Here is a 19091-nt window from a genome sequence, read left to right on the forward strand (position 1 = left end):
GAGGGCTCGGTGAGGTGTGGGGCTGGTGTGGGTGGGGCTGTGGGGGGTGGTTGTTGGGGGCTGTGGAGTTGTGGGGGCGTGTGTGAGGTTGGGTGGGGGCTTGGGGTCGGAGAGGGGCGTGTGAGGGGCTGGTGAGGAGCCCGTGGGGCTGTGTGGGTTTGGGGGTAGGAGTTGGTGGTGGTGGGGGAGGCTGTGTGTGGGTGTGGTGTGGGTCGGGGTGGTGAGGCTGGGAGTGGGGAGTGGTGGGGTGGTGCGAGGGGGTGGGTGCGGTTGTGGGGAGCTGTGTGTGGGTCTGGGTCGGGGTGGGTGTGTTTGGGGGTTCGTTGTGGTGCTGTGCTGCTGCCTCCCCCTGGTGGGAGTGTGCCCAGTGTGCCCAGCTTGCCCCTTTGGCTACTTGCAGCTGGCAGTGGTGCCCTGCCCCCAGCCAAGCCCAGTGGGTGCCCAGCAGCACCTTGGCAGCCTGGCTGGGAGCCTGGGGTGGTGCTGAGCTCTCTGCTGGTCATTCTCTGCCCTCTCTTTGCCTTCTCCCCTCTCTCCTCAGCTGCTCTCATCCCTGCACAAGCTGCAGGACACCTCCTTGAGCGCTGCCCTTGCTGGGGGGGTCCAAGGAAGAGTCCAGGGGGGTCCAGCAGTGGCTTGGTGCTGGACTCAGATTGGTTTGGCCATAGAGCACCTCAGAGCCTGGCCTGGCCTGGTCTGTGAGCCCAGGGCTTGGGGCTGGGGTGGCCTCCTGGGCAGGAGCCCCCATTTGGAGATAAAGACTGCTGGTGAGAGGAGGCCAGGAGGTGGGGGGGGTACCCCCAGGGCAATGGGGTCCCCAACTTGGGTGGCACTGGAGGAGTGCCCAGCTGGAGTGGGGAGGGAAGAACAGGAGGGTCCCCAAATGTTGCTGCCCCCCAAGTCTTCTTTGCCCCCAGGTCAGGCAGGGTCCCAAATGGCACTGCCATGGGCCCAGCCCCCCAGAATCCCTCTACAGCCCCCCCCAGTGCTGGGTCCCATGGGGGTGGGGGAGTCCTTTCCTGCTGCCTGGGTGTTGGGGACCATTGTTGGTTCCTTTGGGATAGCTTTGGGGTGCAGGGAGGTAACTGAGGGTCCCAGGGAGGCATTTTGAGCTCTCAGGCTGCTGTTGTGGTTTCCCTGGGGGCATTTTGGGCTCCTCCTGCTTGTGGCAGGGTGCAGCATGGGCTGCCTGGGGTGGCACAGGGAGCTGGGGGAGGCTGTTTGGGGGTTCAGGGCTTTAAACCCCCCCAGACTGCCAATGCCTGCAGCTGGCTGTGCTGGGCCAGCTGCCAGGGGTGCTCCTGCCTCAGCCCTTGGGCTGGCAGCACAGTGCCTGCCCCTGGTGCTGGGCCTTCTGCAGAGCTGGGCAGAGAGGTTAAGGAGGTGTCAGGACCACCCCAAACCCACAGCCCCCCTGCCCAGAACACCCCTCCCAGGCCTCTGTGCTCTGCAATCTCCTGAGGCACAAAGATTCCCTGGGGGGTTGCAGAGTGCTTCTCAGTTTCTCTGCAGGCCTCCTGAGCACAGAAAGGCTCAGGGCAGGAGGAGCTTTTGCTGTGTGGCTGCAGGCTGAGAGCTGTGCAGAGCTTTTGTCAGCTGTGCTGGCAGGAAGCATGGTCAGAAGCAGACTGCTGTGCTGCAGCTGCTCTGCCCCTGGGGAAATGCTTGCTGGCAGGCAGCCAAATGAGGCTGAGCTGTTGAGTGTCTGCTTGTGGCTGAGGAACTGCATTGACTTGGACTGAAAGGTTTGGCTTGGGCTGGGGGCAGCCTGTTGTTGATGGTTTTGGTGGTGAGAAGTCCTGCAGCTTCCTTGGAGGAGCTTCAGCAGAAGCCAAAGCAATTCCCTTGCTGCTCTTTGCTGTGCAATGAGCTGGGAAGGGAAGGAAATGATTGCTGCAAGTGAGCAAAGCAATTGCAGTGCTCTGCAAGTCTCAGCAGTGCTGTGTCCAGCAGGGCCAGGGCAGGGATTGTCCTCCTGTGCTGCACCCTGGGGAGGCCACCCCTGGAATGCTGGGGTGAGTTTTGGGCCCCAGACTCCAAGAAGGACTTTGAGGTTCTGGAGCAGGTCCAGGGAAGGGCAAGAAAGGTGTGGAAGGGTCTGGAGAGCAGGGCTGAGAGGAGCAGGTGAGGGAGCTGTGGGTGTTTAGTGTGGAGAAGAGGAGGCTGAGGGGAGACCTCTTGGCCTCTGGAGCTCCCTCCAGGAGGCTGCAGTGAGGTGGGGGTTGGGCTCTTGTGCCTAGTCTCAGGTGGTAGAAGGAGAGGAAGTGTCCTGAAATTGTGTCAGGGGAGGCTTAGGTTGGAGAGGAGGAGGAATGAGTTTGGTGGCAGAGTGGTCAGGGCCTGGCAGAGGCTGCCCAGGGAGGCAGTGGAGTGGCCATGGCTGGAGGTGTTGCAGCAAGGTGTGGCCATGGGGCCATGGTTTGGTGTCCCTGGTGGTGTTGGGGCTGGCAGTTGGCCTCAGTGCTGAGAGAGGTCTTTTGCAGGCCAGGCAATTGTGTGGCTGTGTGAGGAAGCTGCCCCAGAGCAAATGCATCTTAGGTGCTGGAGGTGCTGGGAAGAATGGGAAATGGGAGAGAGTCCTGTGGGGAGGGGAAAGGTTTGGGTTTTGCCTCTGGGCTCATAGTCTTCCCTTGGAAGTGCCTGGGATTCTTGCAAGCAGTGCTGTCAGCTGGAGCCTTCTGGGGTCAGTTGGTGGTGTGCTGAGAGGGCCCAAGGGAGGTGAGGCTTGGGAAGAGAAGTGGTGAGCAGGAAGCTTGTTGGGTTGTGGGTGGCCAAGGGGTGTGGGTGTGGCTGAGAGGTGTGGAGTGCAGGAGAGCCTTCAAGGCCTTGTGGTGTTGCTGGAGCTGTGGGCTGAGGAAGTGCTGCTGCCAGGCAAGGGCTTGAAGGAGGTTGAAAGTCAAGTGGTGTGGATGGCTTGGTGTGGGGCAGTGTTTGGCTTCTTGTGGGCAAGTGAAGCTTTCCTTGTGCAGGAGGAGAGTGAGAGCCTGGGCTTTGCAATCCCTGGGGCCCTGGAGCCCTTCTGGAGTGGTTTTCTTCTGCAGAGCTTTGCAGCCCAGCTGCAGGTCTGCTGTTGCTGGAAGCTGTTGCTGGTTGTTTTGTGCAGCCTTGGGTGTTGGATCAGTGTCTTGGCTGAGTTTGGTCCTTCCTCTTGTGGCTAAGTTCAGCTCCCCTTGGTTTTGGCAGCTGAGCACAGGTTGAGGCTTTTGCTGCAATGGTTTTTGTGCTGGCAGCATTGTGTGCTGCCAGCTGGAGTGCTGTGTGCAGCTGTGGTGCCCCCAAGAGGGGCAGGAGGTTGAGCTGTTGGAGGGGGTGCAGAGGAGGCCCTGGGGGTGGTGGGAGGGCTGTGGCAGTTCCCCTGTGGGGGTTGGCTGTAAGAGTTGTGCCTGTTGAGGCTGGAGAGGAGAAGGCTGTGGGGAGAGGTTGGAGCAGCCTTGTGGTAGCTGCTGGGGGCTGCAGGAGAGCTGGGGAGGGACTTTTGTGAGGGGCTGGGAGTGATGGGCTGAGGGGGAGTGGATTGAAGGTTGAAGAGGGCAGATTTGGAGTGGAGCTTGGGAGGCAATAGTTTGGAGTGGGGGTGGTGAGAGCCTGGAGCAGGTTGGGCAGGGAGGTGCTGGCTGCCCCCTGCCTGGAGGTGCTGTGGGTGAGGTTGGATGAGGGCTTGAGCAGCCTGGTGTGGTGGAAGGTGTCTGTGGGCATGGCAGGGGGTTGGAGCTGTCTGCTCTTTGGGGTCCCTTCCAGGGCAAAGCATTCTCTGGCTGCTTGAATTTGGACACTTAGCAGAAGTGCAATGAAGGGAACTTGAAATAAGCAAAGTTGTGAAACTGGCTCTGAGCCTGGGGGCTGGGGGTGAGCTTGTTTGCTGGTCCTTAGCTTGGGAGCTGCATCTGAGCTTGGGATCTGGGTCTGCACTTTTGATCTGGGCCTGACCTTGAGGACCTGTTCTGAACTTTGGTGCTGCTGGAGTGCTGTGTGCAGCTCTGGTGCCCCCAAGAGCTTGGGAGCTGGGTCTTGAGCTTGGGTGTGGGTCTGAGCCTGGGGGCTGGGTGTGTTGTTGGCTGATGATTCCTGAGCTTGGGAGCTGATTCTGAGCTTGGGAGCTGAGTCTGCACTTTTTATTTGAGTGTGAGCTCGGGGTCTGGTTGTTAAGCTCGAGAAGTGGTTCTGACCTTAGTTGCTGGTTCTTGGGCTTGGGGGCTGGCTCTGGGCTAGGGAAGTGGTTCTGGGCTCAGCTGCTGCTTTTTGAGCTTGGGGGCAGGCTCTGACCTTGGGAATGACTTCTGACCTTAGTTGCTGGTTCTCAGGCTCAGGGCCTGCGGCTGGGCTCGGGATGTCGTTCTTTAGCTCTGGGCTCGGGGGCTGGCTCTGGGCTTGGGATGTGGTTCTGACCTTAGTTGCTGGCACTGAGCTGGGGGCTGGTGTTTGCACACAGGGACTGGCTGTGACCTTGGGAAGTGGTTCTGGCCTTAGTGGCAGGCGCTCGGGCTCGGGGGCTGGGTCTGAGCTTGGTGGCTTATTCTTGAGCTAGGGGGCAGCTTCTGAGCATGGGAGCTGGTTCTTGAGCTTGGGAAGTGGTTCTGACCTTAGTTCCTGGCTCTAGAGCTCACAGGCTGGTTCTGGACTTGAGGGCTGGCTCTGGGCTTGGGAAGTGGTTCTTGAGCTAAGGAAATTGGTTCTGAACTTGGGGGTTGGTTCTGACCTTAGTTGCTGGCTCTTGAGCTTGGGGGTCAGGCGCTGGGCTTGGGGACTGCATCTGAGCTCAGGAAGTGGTTCTGGGCTTGGGGGTTGGTTCTTGAGCTTGGGAAGTAGTTCTAACTTTGCTTGCTGGTTCTAGAGCTTGGGGTCTGGGTCTGAGCTCAGGAGCTTGTTCCCTGAGCTCAGGGCTGCTTCTTGGGCTTGGGGGCTGGCTCTGGGCTCAGGGGATGGTTTTTAATCTCTGGGGCTGCCATTGAGCTTGGAGATTGGTTCTGGAGCTTGGGAAGTGGTTGTGACCTTAGTTGCTGGCGCTGAGCTTGGGAGCTGGCTTTGAACTTGGGAAGGGTTTCTGACCTTAATTGCTGGTTCTCAAGCTGAGGGGCTGGTGCTGAGCTTGGGGTCTGGTTGTCAAGCTTGGAAAGGGTTCTGACCTTAGCTGCTGGCTCTGGGCTTGGGGTGTGGTTCCTGATCTCAGGGCCTGGTTCCTGAGCTTGTAAATGGCTCTGACCTTGGTTGCTGGCTCTGGAGCTTGGTTGTGGCCTTTGTTGCTGGTTCTGGAGCATAGGGGCTGGCTTTTGAACTTGGGGGCTGGCTGTGAGCTTGGGAATTGTTCTGATCTTAGTTGCTGGTTCTTGAGCTTGTGGGGGCTGGCTCTGGAGCTTGGTTCTGACCTCTGTTCTAGTAGTGGAGCCTAGGGGCTGGTTCCTGAGCTTGGGAAGTGGTTCTGACCATAGTTGCTGGCTGGGAGCTGAGTCTGCACTTTTGTTTTAGGTTGCTTGGGGGCTGGTTCTGGAGCTGGCTCTGAGCTTGGGAAGTGGTTCTGATTTTATTTTCTGGATGTGAGCTTGGGGTCTGGGTGTGAGCTTGGAAAGGGGTTTTGAGCTTGGTTGCTGGCTCTGGGTTTGGGGTGTTGTTCTTGACCTCAGGGCCTGTCTCTGAGGTCAGGGGCTGGTTCTTGAGCTTGGGGGCTGGCTCTGAGCTTAGGGGATGGCTCTGAGCTTGGAAAGTGGTTCTGACCTTACTGGCTGGCTCTTGAGTGTGTGGGGGCTGGCTCTGGAGCTTGGTTCTGACCTTTGTTGCTGGTACTGGAGCCTGGGGGCTGATTCCTGAGCTTGGAAAGGGTTTTGACCTTAGGTGCTGGCTTGGGAGCTTGGGAGCTGTTTCTTGAGCTTGGGGGCTGGGTGTGAGCTTGGGAAGTGGTTGTGATCTTAGTTGCTGGTTCTGAGCTTGGGAGCTGAGTCTGCACTTTTGATCTAGGTTCTGAAGCTTGGGTGCTGGTTCTTGAGCTTGGGGGCTGGCTCTGAGCTTGGGGGCTGGCTCTGAGCTTGGGGGCTGGCTCTGAGCTTGGGGGCTGGCTCTGAGCTTGGGGGCTGGCTCTGAGCTTAGCTGCTGGTTCTTGAGCTTGGGAAGTGGTTCTGATTTTATTTTCTGGCTCTTGAGCTTGGGGTCTGGGTGTGAGCTTGGAAAAGGGTTTTGAGCTTAGTTGCTCACTCTGGGCTTGGGGTCTGGTTCTTGATCTCAGGGCCTGTCTGTGAGGTCAGGGGCTGGTTCTTGAGCTTGGGAAGTGATTCTGAGCTTAGTTGCTGGCATGGGAGCGGAGTCTGCACTTTTGATCTAGGTTCTGGACCTTAGTGGCTGGCTCTTGAGCTTGGGGGCTGGCTCTTGAGCTTGAAATGTGGTTCTGACCTTATTTGCTGGCTTGTCAGCTTGGGGCCTGGGTGTGAGCTCTGGAGGTGGCTCTCAGCTTGGGAAGTGTTCTGACCTTAATTGCTGGTTCTTGAGCTCAGGGGCTGGCTCTGAGCTTGGGAAGTGTTCTGATCTTAGCTGCTGGTTCTTGAGCTTGGGGCCTGGATGTGAACTTAGGAGCTGGCTCTGAGCCTGGGGGCTGGCTCTGCATTTCTGATCTGGATTCTTGTGCTTGGGAGCTGACTCTGACCTTAGTTGCTGGTTCTTAAGCTTGGGGGCTGGGTGTGAGCCTGGCCTCTGTCTTGAATTTAAAATGAGAGTTCAGGCAGTTGGAAGTTGAAGCTGAGCTGCTTTGCACTGCAGTGCTTCAGAGTTTGTGGTGCTCCAAAGGCAGATCTCAAAGAGCTGCTGCAAGAGTTGAGCTGAAGTGGCACAGTGCCCTGCAGAGGCAAAAGCTTTTCCCTGCCAGTCAGCCATTGGAATCCTCTCCCCAGGGCAGTGGTGGATTGCCCTGCAGGGCAGAGTTGGAAGGCTCAGCTTGGCAGGGGGCTGGGCCAGCTCCTTTCCAGTGCAGTGTCAGCTGGCAAGGTTGGAGCAGCTGAGCCTTGGGGTCTCTTGCAGCCTGGCATTGTGTGGCAGCAGAGCTGTGCTGCTGGTTTTGAGGGCACTTGGAAAGCTTCTGGAGCATTTGTGCCGAGTGTGCAAGACATCCCTGAGCCTAGCAACTCCCTCAGCTCTCTTCAGAATGAACTCTGCAGAGCTGGAAGAGCTTTCCAGGAATTTGGCTGAGGTTTGGGGGAGTTTGGAAGGGATTTTGGTTCTCCTCCTCCTTGTCCTCTTCCTTGTCCTTCTCTGCCTCATCTTTTTCCTGCTCTCCCTGGAGGCTGCCCTTAGACTCCTAGAATCCTGGAGTGGTTTGGGTTGGGAGGGAGCTGCAAAGGTGCTGCAGTCCAAGCCCCTCTGCAGTCAGCAGGGACATCCTGCACTAGCTCAGGTTGCCCAGAGCCCTGTCCAGCCTCACCTTGAACCTCTGCAGGGCTGGGACCTCAAGCCCCTCCCTGGGCAACCTGTTGCAGTGTTCCAGCAGCCTCCTGATGCAGAACTTGTTCCTCACCTCCAATCTCAATCTGCTCTGCTCTAGTTTGAAGCCATTGCCTCTGGTTCTGTCCCTGCAGGCTTTGCAAAAAGTCCCTCTGCAGCCTTCTTGTAGCCCCCTTGAGGTACCAGAAGGTCACTCTTAGGTCTCCCCAGGGTCTTCTCTTCTCCTCTCCAGGCTGATCACCCTCAGCTCCCTCAGCCTGTCCTGGTAGCAGAGCTGCTCCAAGCCCCTGATCATTTTTGTGTCCCTCCTCTGGGCCCTCTCCATCAGGTCCCTGTCCTTCCTGTGCTGAGGGCTCCAGAGCTGGCTGCAGTGCTGCAGGTGAAGTCTCAGCAGAGCAGAGCCAAGTGCCAGGATGGCCTCTGTCCATCTCTGGCCCTGCTGCTTTTGGTGCAGCCCAGGCTGCCCTTGGCCTTGTGGCCTGCAAGCTCCCCCTGTCTGTTCCTGTGCAGCTTCTTGTCCAGCAGCACCCCCCAGTGGTTTTCTGCAGGGCTGCTTCCTATCCCCTCCTCCCCCAGCCTGTCCTGATTGTGAGGATTGTGCCAGGCCAGGGGCAGGACCCTGCTCTTGCTCTTGTTGAAGCTCAGGAGGTTGCCCTGGGCCCCCTCTGCAGCTTGTCCCCTTGAGCTCCTCCAACTTGTTCTGCAGGGTATTGCCTTAGGTTTAAGGAGCCAGAGGCTCTCTTTGAACCTTGCCAAAGGAGTTGATGACACTTTGTGGTGTCCCTCTGGACTCTGCTGTCCCTTCTGGAGGTCTCTACTTTCTGGTTTAAGACATCCCAGTGCTTTCCACCCACCACAGGGATTCTCCTCCATGCTCTCATCCAGGGGGTTCTGTTGGGCCCTGCTGGCTCTGTAGATCAGCCCTGGGGACTTGCTGTGGCCCTGTGGACTCTGAGAGGGCAGCAAGTGAGTGGAGATGGAGCAATGGATGGAGAGATGGAGGGTGAAGGCTGCAGGGGGTGGGAGGGCTTAGTTCAGCAGCTGTGTGGCTCTGCCTGGCTCCTACCTCCAATGGTGCTGGCAGCAGCTGACCCCAGAAGCTCAAAGCCCCAAAGCCTGCCTGGCTCAGGACAGTCCCCTGACCCCTCCTGACATCCAGCACAGCCCAAGCAGGCACTCAGGGCTCCTAGCCACACAGCCCAGCCATAGCCCATGGCAGGAGTCACCTGAGGTCTCACTCTTTCTCTGTCCCCCTTGCTCTCATCAGTTGCTGCCTGAGGTGTCTGCAGGGTCCCTCCCCAGCCCTCATCTGTAACCCCCCCTTGGCTTGGTGCTGTTCTTTCAGCCCTCCAGCTGATCCCAGCCTTTAGTCTCAGGCCCCTTCCATTCTTGTGCTGCTGCTTCCAGCCCAGTTCCTTAGATGCTTCCTCAGCCACAGCATTTCCCACTCCACCCTCCCAGCTGCAGTGGCAGTGGAGGTGGGGGACACAGGACCATGGGATAGCCAAGGCAGCAGGGACATGGATGAGCTGGGGATGAGGGAAAGGCCTAAGAATGGTCAGGCAGGAATTAGGCCTTGTCCCCCCAAAAAGGGGAGAGGATGCAGGGCCCAGGTGGCAAATGTGTGTGCAGGGAATGGCAGAATCTGGCAGCATTTGAGGAGGTGAAAGGAGTGAATTGTGCTGCAGCTCTGCCTGTGTCAGCATGGAGATGAACAGCAGCCCATGGGCACTGTGCCCTCCCATCCAACCTCATTTTCTCTTGGGGCTGTGTAGTGGCAGCTCCAGGGAACTGCAAAGAGCAAGCTGAGAGAAATGGTCAGGGAGAGAAGGAAGCCAAACCCTTTTCACTGAGTCTCTTTGGACTGCAGGTGTGTGAAGGGTGCTGGAGATGTGAGGTTTGGGCAGGAGCCAGAGACTCTTCCAGCATCCCAGTGAGGGCTGAAAAGGTTTAGCAAGAAGCTGCCCAAGTCCCTTCCCCCTTTGATGCACCTCCAGAAAGCATGAGGCTCCCTTTGTGTGTGTCCTGAGGGCTGCTGTGATCTTCTCTTGGACAGTGGGCAGCAGAGAGGCGTGTGCAGGGCAGAGCTGGGCATAGAGTGAGTGTGGTGGGGGCAGAGCCAGGGAGGAGAGCTGGGTCCAGAGCAAGATCTGCTGTCAAAGGCAGCTGCAGGCAGCAGAGGTCTGGGCAGGCAGTGGGAGGAAGCTGCAGGGAAGGCCTGGGAGAGGCTGTGTGGAGGCAGCTGTGTTGTGGTGCTGGCCTGCAGCTGTGTGCTGGGCAAGGAGCTGAGTCTGCACTTGTTGAGGCCTCCCATCTTGAGCAGCCCTGGCTGTGTGCTGTGGCTGTGCTGCTGGGCTTGGGAGCTGCCCCCAGCAAGGCTGAGCTGTGCTGCCTGCTCCTGGGCAGTGCTGAGCTATCCATTGCAGGTCAGTCCTCTCTGAGCCCTTTGCTTCTCTGTGGCAGGAGTTGTGTCCCTCTCTCTCCATCATCCCTGCCCCTGTGTGCTGTGGAAAAGCAGAGTTTGCAGATCTGCCCCTTGGAGCAGCCCTGCAGATAAGAAACCCAGAGTGGGGCAACAGCAGGACCCCAGCCCCCAGAATCCTAGAGTCCCAGGGCACCTCCCAGCCTCTTCCACCTCCTCCTGCCCACCACATTTCACCCCTCCAGGGGTTCTGAGGCACATCAGGTGTTGGAGTTTAGGAACTCCCCAGGCTTGTGGGGGCAGTTGTGTGGCAGGAGGTGATTGGGGTTCGGATGTGGTGGGTGGTGGGAGAAGGTTGAAGGTGGTTTGGTCTTCATTGGTCAATTCTGCTGCCTCCATTGCCTGAGCCAGGAGAGATTGGGCCAGGATCCCCCCGCCAATGCCACCAGGCTCGAGGAGAGTGGGACCACTGGTAAGCCCCAGGGAACCTCAGGGCACTGATCACAGGAACCTGGGGTCTCAGTACAGGTATTAAAGGTCTGAACCCACACTGTGGCAGAAACTGAGGGTTTGAGGTCCCCTCTGCATTCTCTTCTCTAGCTGGGTGTTGGGAGTCAGGAAGTGTCATGACCCAGGCAGGATCTGAGGGTTTGAGGTCCTGGGCTCAGGTGCTTCCATCTTCCCTATTGCAGAGCTGTGACCCCTTCCTGCCACAGCATGGCCTCACAGAAGGACCCAGACAAGAGCTGGGAGGAGAAGCAGCACCCAGAGATCAAGTTGGAGAAGCCAATGTGCAGTCCCAAGGTAGAGGAGGATGAGGAGGAAAAAGAGGAGAAGATGGAGGATGATGCTGAGAATGACAACTATGAAGAGGAGGATAATGATGATGATGAAGGTGAGCAGGATGAGGGGGAGGAATGTATGGAGGAGGATGAAGCCAGAGCAGGTCCCTCACTGTCACCCAAAGAGCTGAATGAGTGCCCTGAGTGTGGGCAGAGCTTCCCAGGTAGCTCAGAGCTAGTGAAGCACCACTGCCCGCAGCCTGGCACCCGGCCCTTCATTTGTGGTGACTGTGGCAAGAGGTTCCGCTGGAACTCTGAGCTCATCCGGCACTACCTCACCCACACTGGTGAGAAACCGTTCATCTGTGTAGCCTGCGGTCAGAGCTTCACCCAGCGCGGCAATCTCACCCAGCACCGCCGCACCCACACTGGAGAGAAACCTTTCACCTGTGCTGACTGCGGTCAGCGCTTTACCCTGCGCGGCCAACTCACCCAGCACTGCCTCACTCACACTGGAGAGAAGCCCTTCTCTTGTGACAGCTGTGGCAAGCGCTTCAGACAGCTCTCTCATCTTATGCAACACCACCTCACCCACACCAGTGAGAAGGCCTTCACCTGCAGGGACTGCGGCAGGAGCTTCAAACACAGCTCCACTCTCACCATCCATCGCCGCATCCACACGGGAGAGCATCTGTTCCCCTGTGCTGAGTGCGGCAAGAGTTTCACCACGAGTAATCGATACATCCAGCACCAACTCATCCATAATGGTGAGAAGCCCTACAGCTGTGCCGACTGCGGCAAGAGCTTCACCAACAAGCGAGTTCTCACAGAGCACCGTGGTGTGCACACTGGCGAGAAGTCGTTCAGCTGTGCTGCGTGCGGTCAGGCCTTCAGCCGTAGGACTATCTCATTCGCCACCACCGCACCCACACCGGTGAGAAACCGTTCACCTCTGCAACCTGCGGGAAGAGCTTCGGCCAGAGGAGCACTCTCATTGCTCACCACCGCACCCACACCGGTGAGAAGCCTTTCACTTGTGCTGATTGCTGTAAGAGCTTCAGCGAGAAGCGATCCCTCAACAAGCACCGCTGCACCCACACCAAAGAGCAGCCTGCACTGGAGTGGCACCATAAATCCACCTAGAATCTGTTGGGTAATCGCGGCCCCTCTGAGAGGGCCTGTCCAGCACCAAAATCATTTTTTTTTTCCTTTGCATTTCTCAAGGACTGGAGGTACCAGAAGCAACAAAAACCTCCTGCCCTTCTGAACACCAATTATTGCTAATGAGAACAATTACAGTGCTGAGTCAGCACAGCTGGAGCTCCCAGTGGAGCTGGGCAGGGCTTTGCCAGGGTCTGTCTGGTTCTTCCCCAATGCTTTGTGTCTCCCTGGGGTTGGAAATCCTCTGTCCATTGACCAATTGTCTCAATAAACCCCAAAAGTTACCCAAATCCTGTCTGTTTGCTTTTATTTCAGTTATCTCTGCCTCAATGCCTGAATTTTGGGGGATTTGCTCCCAAGGGATGGGGTAGAACTGTATGCCCAGTTGAGGGAGGGGAAAATGAGTTTCTCAGAGGAGTTTTGAGGGGCATCTCAGAGGCATTCTTCAGGGGCTTTCAGGTGATCTTAGGTGTTTGGGATTTGGATGGTCCTAGGACTGACTTTTGGGATCTTTGGAGGGTGTAGGGGGAAGCTTATGGAGATCTTGGGAAGAACTCAGAAAGCTTCTGTTGGCTTTCCACTCTGGGGCTGGAACAGGTTGAAGAGCTGAGAAGAGGTTAAGCTGCCTGTTCCCCCAAAAAACAGAAGTGAGGGAAAAATAACACACACCTGAATCAAAAACCCCTCTGGGTTGAGATACGGACTAGAGACAACATCAACAGAGCTGAATCCAAAGGAGATCCCATAATGAACACTGACCTGAGGCTGTTTGCAGAAAGAAGCACAGCAGTCAGCAGCAGCAGCCAGGAGTTAAACCCCTTCAGCCCTCCCCCTCAGCAAAGAGCCAGCACCTGAGAGCCAGAACCCAACAGCAGCAACCAGAACAGGAAGCCTCTCATGTTGCCATCTGAACTTCAAGCCCTGTAGTACTTTGCTCCAGCCAGCACTGTCCCTGTGAAGGTGGCATGAGGCAGGATGGTGTGGAGTAATGGCAGCAAATTTTCAACTTAACCTTTGATATTCCCAAGCCCTCATTCTGTGCCATCTGCACCATGCCCAGCAGCAATCAGCAGCACACCTCAGGCACTGTCCATTCTCACTCCACAGGAGGTCACTTTGCAGTACATAGAGGGCTGCTCCCTGCAGGTGCTCTGCAGCTCCACTCTGTTCCAGCACAGTCTGGATCAGTCCATGCCCAGTCCAAATGCTGCAGATGCTGGGGCTGTGTTTCCAGCTCTGGGGCAACTGAGTCCGGTGACTCCTTCCATGCCTCCAAGTGAAAGCAAACTGTGGCTTGCATCCCAGTACTCAGCTTCCAACACATCCATGTGTGGGGATCCTCCTGTCACACCAGAAACACAGATGGGTTCCACAGCTCGTGGCTTGGTGGTGTCAGAGCACTCTGGGCACCTGTATCTACTAAAGCTTTATCCTCTCATGGGTTTAACTTGCCAGGTCATTGGTTCTGTACAGTCCAACAAGCCAATTTGTCTCTCCCCTCCATTTGGTTGGAGGCCAAGGCCCTCTAAGGGCCAAGTGCTGCTCTTTGGCCACAACAACCCCACGCAGTGCTACAGGCTGTGGTCAGAGTGGCTGAGAGCAGACAGACAGAAAGCTACCTTGATGGTACTGGTTGATAGTAGGCTGAACATGAGCCAGCAGTGCACCTAGGTGGCCAAGAAGACAAATGGCATCCTGACCTGTATCAGGAAGAGTGTGGCCAGCAGGAGCAGGGAGGTCATTCTGCCCCTGTACACTGCACTGGTTGGGCCACACCTTGAGTCCTGTGTCCAGTTCTGGGCCCCTCAGTTTAAGAAAGATGTTGACTTGCTGGAAGGTGTCCAGAGAAGGGCAACAAAGCTGGGGAGGGATTTGGAGTACAAGCCCTATGAGGAGAGGCTGAGGGAGCTGGGATTGCTTAGCCTGGAGAAGAGGAGGCTCAGGGGAGACCTCATTGCTGTCTACAACTACCAGAAGGGAGGTGGTAGATAGGTGGGGGCTGGTCTCTTCTCCCAGGCAAGCAGAACCAGAACAAGAGGACACAGTCTCAAGCTGCACCAGGGGAGCTTTAGACTGGATGTTAGGAAGAAGTTCTTCATAGAGAGATGCAGAGTTATCCAAACAGTCCTACGTGACTGCCTCAGTGGTCTGTTTTGGTTTGTTCTGGTTTGGAATGGCCTCCTTGGGGGATGTCTGTTCCTCACAGATGAAACTTGTATCCACCTGGGGGAAGAATTGGAATTATCTCTCTGTGCCAATTGGGATAGGGAATCCTTCAGATCCTTCATGCAACTCTCAGTTTCTCCAGACAGAGTCTCAATGGCTGAAACCAAAGAACCACGTGTCATGCTCTCCTCCAGTTGTCTCATTTGATCACTGAATTGGCCAACCGTAGGAGGAGCTCCACCATAATTCCTTGACACAATTCTGCTTGCCAGAATGTTTGCATAATTAGAAGGAGCAAGCTTGATGAGCTTTTTAGCAAGACCAATACCCACAGGAATGTCATCAGGATTCAGAGGTTCATGTTCACCATAGAGTAGCTCTCTAACAGCAAATTCTCTCAGACACTTAATTCCCTCATCTATGGTAGTCCAGGGTTTAGGATTCCATGGAAGATCATCTCGGGAAGGGTATCTCAGGGCAACTGCCATTAGAAGGCTTATCCACAGATTAACCTTACCAAGAGCCTTGCCCAGATGTCTATCTATGCCATTATCCCTCGAGAGAGTTCCTAGCTGAACTGCTGATTTTTTGGGGGGTAAAAAGAGCCAATTTGGTGCCAAAATGGCCTCAAGTTGGCCTTTATTGTCCAAAAAAGGACAATTTGTGGCTAAAAAGGGACAATAAAGGCCAGCTTGCGGCCAGAAAAGACCAATTTTGGTCAAAAACGGACGAATAAGGGCAAATTTGGGTCCCAAAGGGGCCAATTTAGGGCCAAAAAGAGCCAACAGGGGGCTAAAAAGGGACAATAAAGGCCAATTTGGGACCAAAAAGGGACAATAAAGGCCAACTTGGGGCCACAAAGAGCCAATTTGGGGCTAAAAAGGGACAATAAAGGCCACAATAAAGGGACACTTTTGGGGGCCTAGGGGACACTCTGGGGCCTGTTAGAGGTGGATGAGAGCCACTGGAGGTGTTTGGGATATGGGGAAGGCCAACTCCGGTGGTCGCCCTCTGGTGGGCACTCCTGGTGGTGGCCATGAAGGAGGAGTTGGGGATGGGGAGGCAGAAGTGAGGGGGGGCAGAGGTGGAGGGGAGGCGGGGGGGGGGGGCAGCAGATGTGGGAGGGGCTGAAGTGCGGGGGGCATAGGTGAGGGGGGAGAGAGGTTAGGAGGGGGGGCAAAGGTGGGGGGGCAGAGGTGAGGAGGGGAAAGGTGAAGGGGGAGGGCAGAGGTGACAGGAGAGATGGGGAAGGTAGGGGGTGGGGTGGAAGCTCGGGAGGGCTCAGGGCACACACCTGGAGGGGGTGTTGGGGTTGCTGAGGTCCCAGGCCCCGCTCTGGGCTGGGGTTCTGCTGCCGTTGTGCAGCAGAGTCTGGGAGTCTGGGAGCTGCAGTGCAGAGTATGGCTGCCTGTGGGCACACACCAGGGGCACCTCGGGGGCACCTCAGGGGCAACCAAGGGGCATCCAAGGGCTACCAACCGCCCCCGAGATCCACCAAAGCCCTGAGATGCCTCCAAGCCCCTTTAGAGACCTCCAGCCCCCCCTGAGATGCCTCCAACCCCCCCAAGATGGCTCCAGCCCCCTGACACCCGTCCAAGCCCCAAGAGAAGCCTCCAAAGGACCAAGTTTGGCCTCCAAACCCCCTTCCTATCCCTCCAAACCCCCAAGACCCCTCCAAGCCCCAAGAGAAGCCTCCAAAGGACCAAATCTGGCCTCCCAAACCCCCCCAGCCCCCCAGGGCCGCACCGAGTGGGGGCTGTCGATGACCTTGATGATGCCCTGGACGTGGATGTTGTTCTGCACCGAGTCGAGGGCCGCGGCGAAGCAGTTGTCCTTCTTCCTGCTCACAGCCTGGTGCCTCACTGCCACCACCTTCCCATACATGTTCAGCACCTGCAGGGGGCGCCACAGCCCCTGCTGAGCACGGGGATCACGATCCCGGGGGGCAGGAAGAGGGAAGGGAGAGGGTTGGTGACAGCCAAAAGGGTTGGGGGGAGGAGGAGGAAGAGGTTGGGGGGAGAGGAGGAGGAAGAGTTTGGGGGGAGAGGAGGAGGAAGAAGAGGTTGGGGGGAGAGGAGGAGGAAGAAGAGGTTGGGGGGAGAGGAGGAGGAAGAAGAGGTTGGGGGCAGAGGAGGAGGAAGAAGAGGTTGGGGGGAGAGGAGGAGGAAGAAGAGGTTGGGGGGAGAGGAGGAGGAAGAAGAGGTTGGGGGCAGAGGAGGAGGAAGAAGAGGTTGGGGGGAGAGGAGGAGGAAGAAGAGGTTGGGGGCAGAGGAGGAGGAAGAAGAGGTTGGGGAGAGAAAAAGGGTTGGAGAGAGGAGAAGGAGAAGGCAGGGGATGGAGGACCTGGGGACACTTTTTGGGGACCTTGGGGACACTCTGAGGCCTCCTGGAGGTGGATGAGAGCCACTGGAGGTGTTTGGGACATGGGGAAAGCCAACTCGGGTGGTAGGACCCCATGGAGACGTCGCCTTGAGGGGCTCTGGGGCCACCCCTGACTTGATCTGCAGGGCCTGGGGGGACAGGAGGGGACCTTGGGGACACTTTGGGGACACTTGGGGACCCTTGGGGACCTCCTGACCGTGTCAGTAAACTGGTAGCCGATGGACTTCCGCATCAGGGCGATGGCTGTGGCTCACTCCTCCCCCATCTGGGGACACAGAGGGACAGGGTGGGGACAGGAAGGGGACAGAAAGGGACATTGGGGCACAGAAATAGCAATTTAGGGCCAAAAAGAGGCAATTTGGGGGCAGGAAGGGGCAAGAAAAAGACAGGAAGGGGCATTTGGGGAGAGAAATGGCAATTTAGGGTCCAAAAACGGTGATCTGGGGTCAAAAGGGACAAATCTGCTGCCAAAAAAGGCCAATTTGAGGCCAGAAAAGGACAATAAAAAGCAAACGGGGGCTAAAAAGGGACAATAAAAGCCAATTTGGGGGCAGAAAAGACAAATTTGGGGCAAAAAAGGGACAACAAAGGCATATTTCAGGCCAAAAAGAGCCAATTTGGGGTAAAACAAGAGCCAATAAAGGCCAATGTGGGGCCAAAAAGAGCAAATTGGGGGCTCAAAAGCAACAATAAAGGCCAGCTTGGGGGCAGAAAAGACCAATAAGGGCAAATTTGGGTCCCAAAGGGGCCAATTTAGGGCCAAAAAGAGCCAACAGGAGGCTAAAAAGGGACAATAAAGGCCAATTTGGGGGCAGAAAAGGCCAATTTATGGCCAAAAAGAGGCAATTTGGGGCCAAAAAGGGACAATAAATGCCATCTTGGGGCAAAAAAGAGACAATTTGGGGCTAAAAAGGGACAATAAAAGCCAATTTGGGGCCAAATAGGGACAATTTGTGGCTAAAATGGGCCAATAAAGGCCAACTTGGGGCCAGAAAAGACCAATTTTGGTCAAAAAAGGACCAATAAGGGCAAATTTGGGGCCAAATTGGGGCCCAAAAGGGCCAATTTGGAATGAAGAAGGGACAATAAAGGCCAAACTGGGGCCAAAAAGGGTCAATTTGGGGCTAAAAAGAGCCAATAACGGCCAATTTGGGGCCAGAAAAGACAAATTTGGGGTTAAAAAGAGCCAATTTGGGGCCCAAAAGAGACAATAGAGGCCAACAAGAGCCAATTTGGGGCCCAAAAGGGACAATAAAGGCCAACTAGGGGTCAAATGAAGCCGATTTGAGGCCAAAAAGGGCCAAAAAAGGACAAATTGGGGACAAAAAGGGCCAATTTGGGGCCAAAAGGGCCAATAAAGGCCGATTTGGGACCAGAAAAACCAACCTGGGGACAATAAAGAGCCAATGTGAGGGCACAAAGGGCTAATAAAGCAAATTTGGGGCCAAAACCGGTCCATTTGGGGCTACAAAGGGACGATAAAGGCCAACATGGGGCCAAAAAGGGACAATTAATGGCCAAAAAGGGACAATAAAGGCCAATTTGGGGCCAAAAAGAGGCAGTGTAGTCCAATTTATGGCCAAAAAGAGGAAATTTGGGGCCAAAAAGGGACAATAAGGGCCAATGTGGGGCCAAAAAGTGCTAATTTAGGGCCAAAAAGGGACAATAAAGGCCAATTTGGGGCCAAAAAGAGGCAGTGTAGTTCCATTTATGGCCAAAAAGAGGAAATTTGGGGCCAAAAAGGGACAATAAGGGCCAATGTGGGGCCAAAAAGTGCCAATTTAGGGCCACAAAGGGACAATAAAGGCCAATTTGGGGCCAGAAAAGACCAATTTTGATCAAAAAAGGATCAATAAGGGTGAATTTGGGGGCAAATTGGGGCAAAAAAGGGCCAATTTGGAGCTAAAAAGGGACAATAGAGGCCAAACTGGGGCCAAAAAGAGCCAATTTGGGGCCCAAAAGGGACAATAAAGGCCAACAAGAGCAAATTCGGGGCTAAAAAGGGACAATAAAGGCCAACGTGGGGCCAAAAAGGGCCAACTTGGGGCAATAAAAGGACAATAAAGGCCAACTTGGGGACAAAGAGAGCCAATTTGGGTCTAAAATGGGGCAATAAAAGCCAATTTGGGGCCAAAAAGAGACAATTGGGGGCTAAAAACAGACAATAAAGGTTAAGTTGGGGCCTAAAAGAGCCTCTCTGGGGCCTTAAAGGGCCAATAAAGGCCAACGAGGGGGCCAAAAACAACCAAGTTGTGGCCAGAAAGGGCCAATAAAGGCAAATTGGAGGCCAAAAAGCCAAGCTGGGGCTAAAAAGGCACAATAAAGGCCAACTTGGGGCCAGAAAAGACCAATTTGTGGCAGAAAAAGACCAGCAAGGGCCAATTTGGGGGCAAAATGGGGTAATTTGGGGCTAAAAAGGGGCAATAAAGGTGAATTTGGGGCCAGAAGTAGCCAATTTTGGGGTAAAAAGGGGCAATTCAGGGCCAGAAAGGGCCACTTAGGGTCAGGCTGTGTCACAACCCCTCCCCCCCCAGGACTCCCCCTGCACTTCCCAGTGCAGAGGTTGGGGTCTCTGTGGGGGTGGGGGGTGGCAAGAAGCCCCCATTAAGGGGGGGCCTGGTCCCAGTTTGGCCAGTTGCAGGCTCCCCCCCTCCAGAAAGCAGCCCTGGAGTGAGTGGAGCCCTGGGAGGTCCTCTGAGGCAGCAGAGAGAGGGCAGGAAATGGGGAGAGGAAGGGAGAAATTGGGGGGAAAAAGGGGG

General features: G+C 56.0%; 1 protein-coding gene across 1 annotated transcript in view; it reads left to right on the forward strand.

Annotated features, from left to right (window-relative positions):
• Window positions 1-19091, forward strand: part of LOC137458434 (zinc finger protein 850-like) — a gene marked incomplete at its 5' end in the record, with an annotated part of 119581 nt that overhangs the window by 85646 nt on the left and 14844 nt on the right. The window contains one exon of the mRNA XM_068169908.1: window positions 11006-11880. Coding sequence (XP_068026009.1) covers window positions 11006-11880 — 875 coding nt within the window. The remainder of the gene's footprint in view (window positions 1-11005; window positions 11881-19091) is intronic.

This window comes from Melanerpes formicivorus, unplaced genomic scaffold (assembly GCF_026170545.1).
Source record: "Melanerpes formicivorus ecotype bairdi unplaced genomic scaffold, bMelFor1.0.p_v2 SCAF_243, whole genome shotgun sequence".
Lineage (NCBI taxonomy): Eukaryota > Metazoa > Chordata > Aves > Piciformes > Picidae > Melanerpes > Melanerpes formicivorus.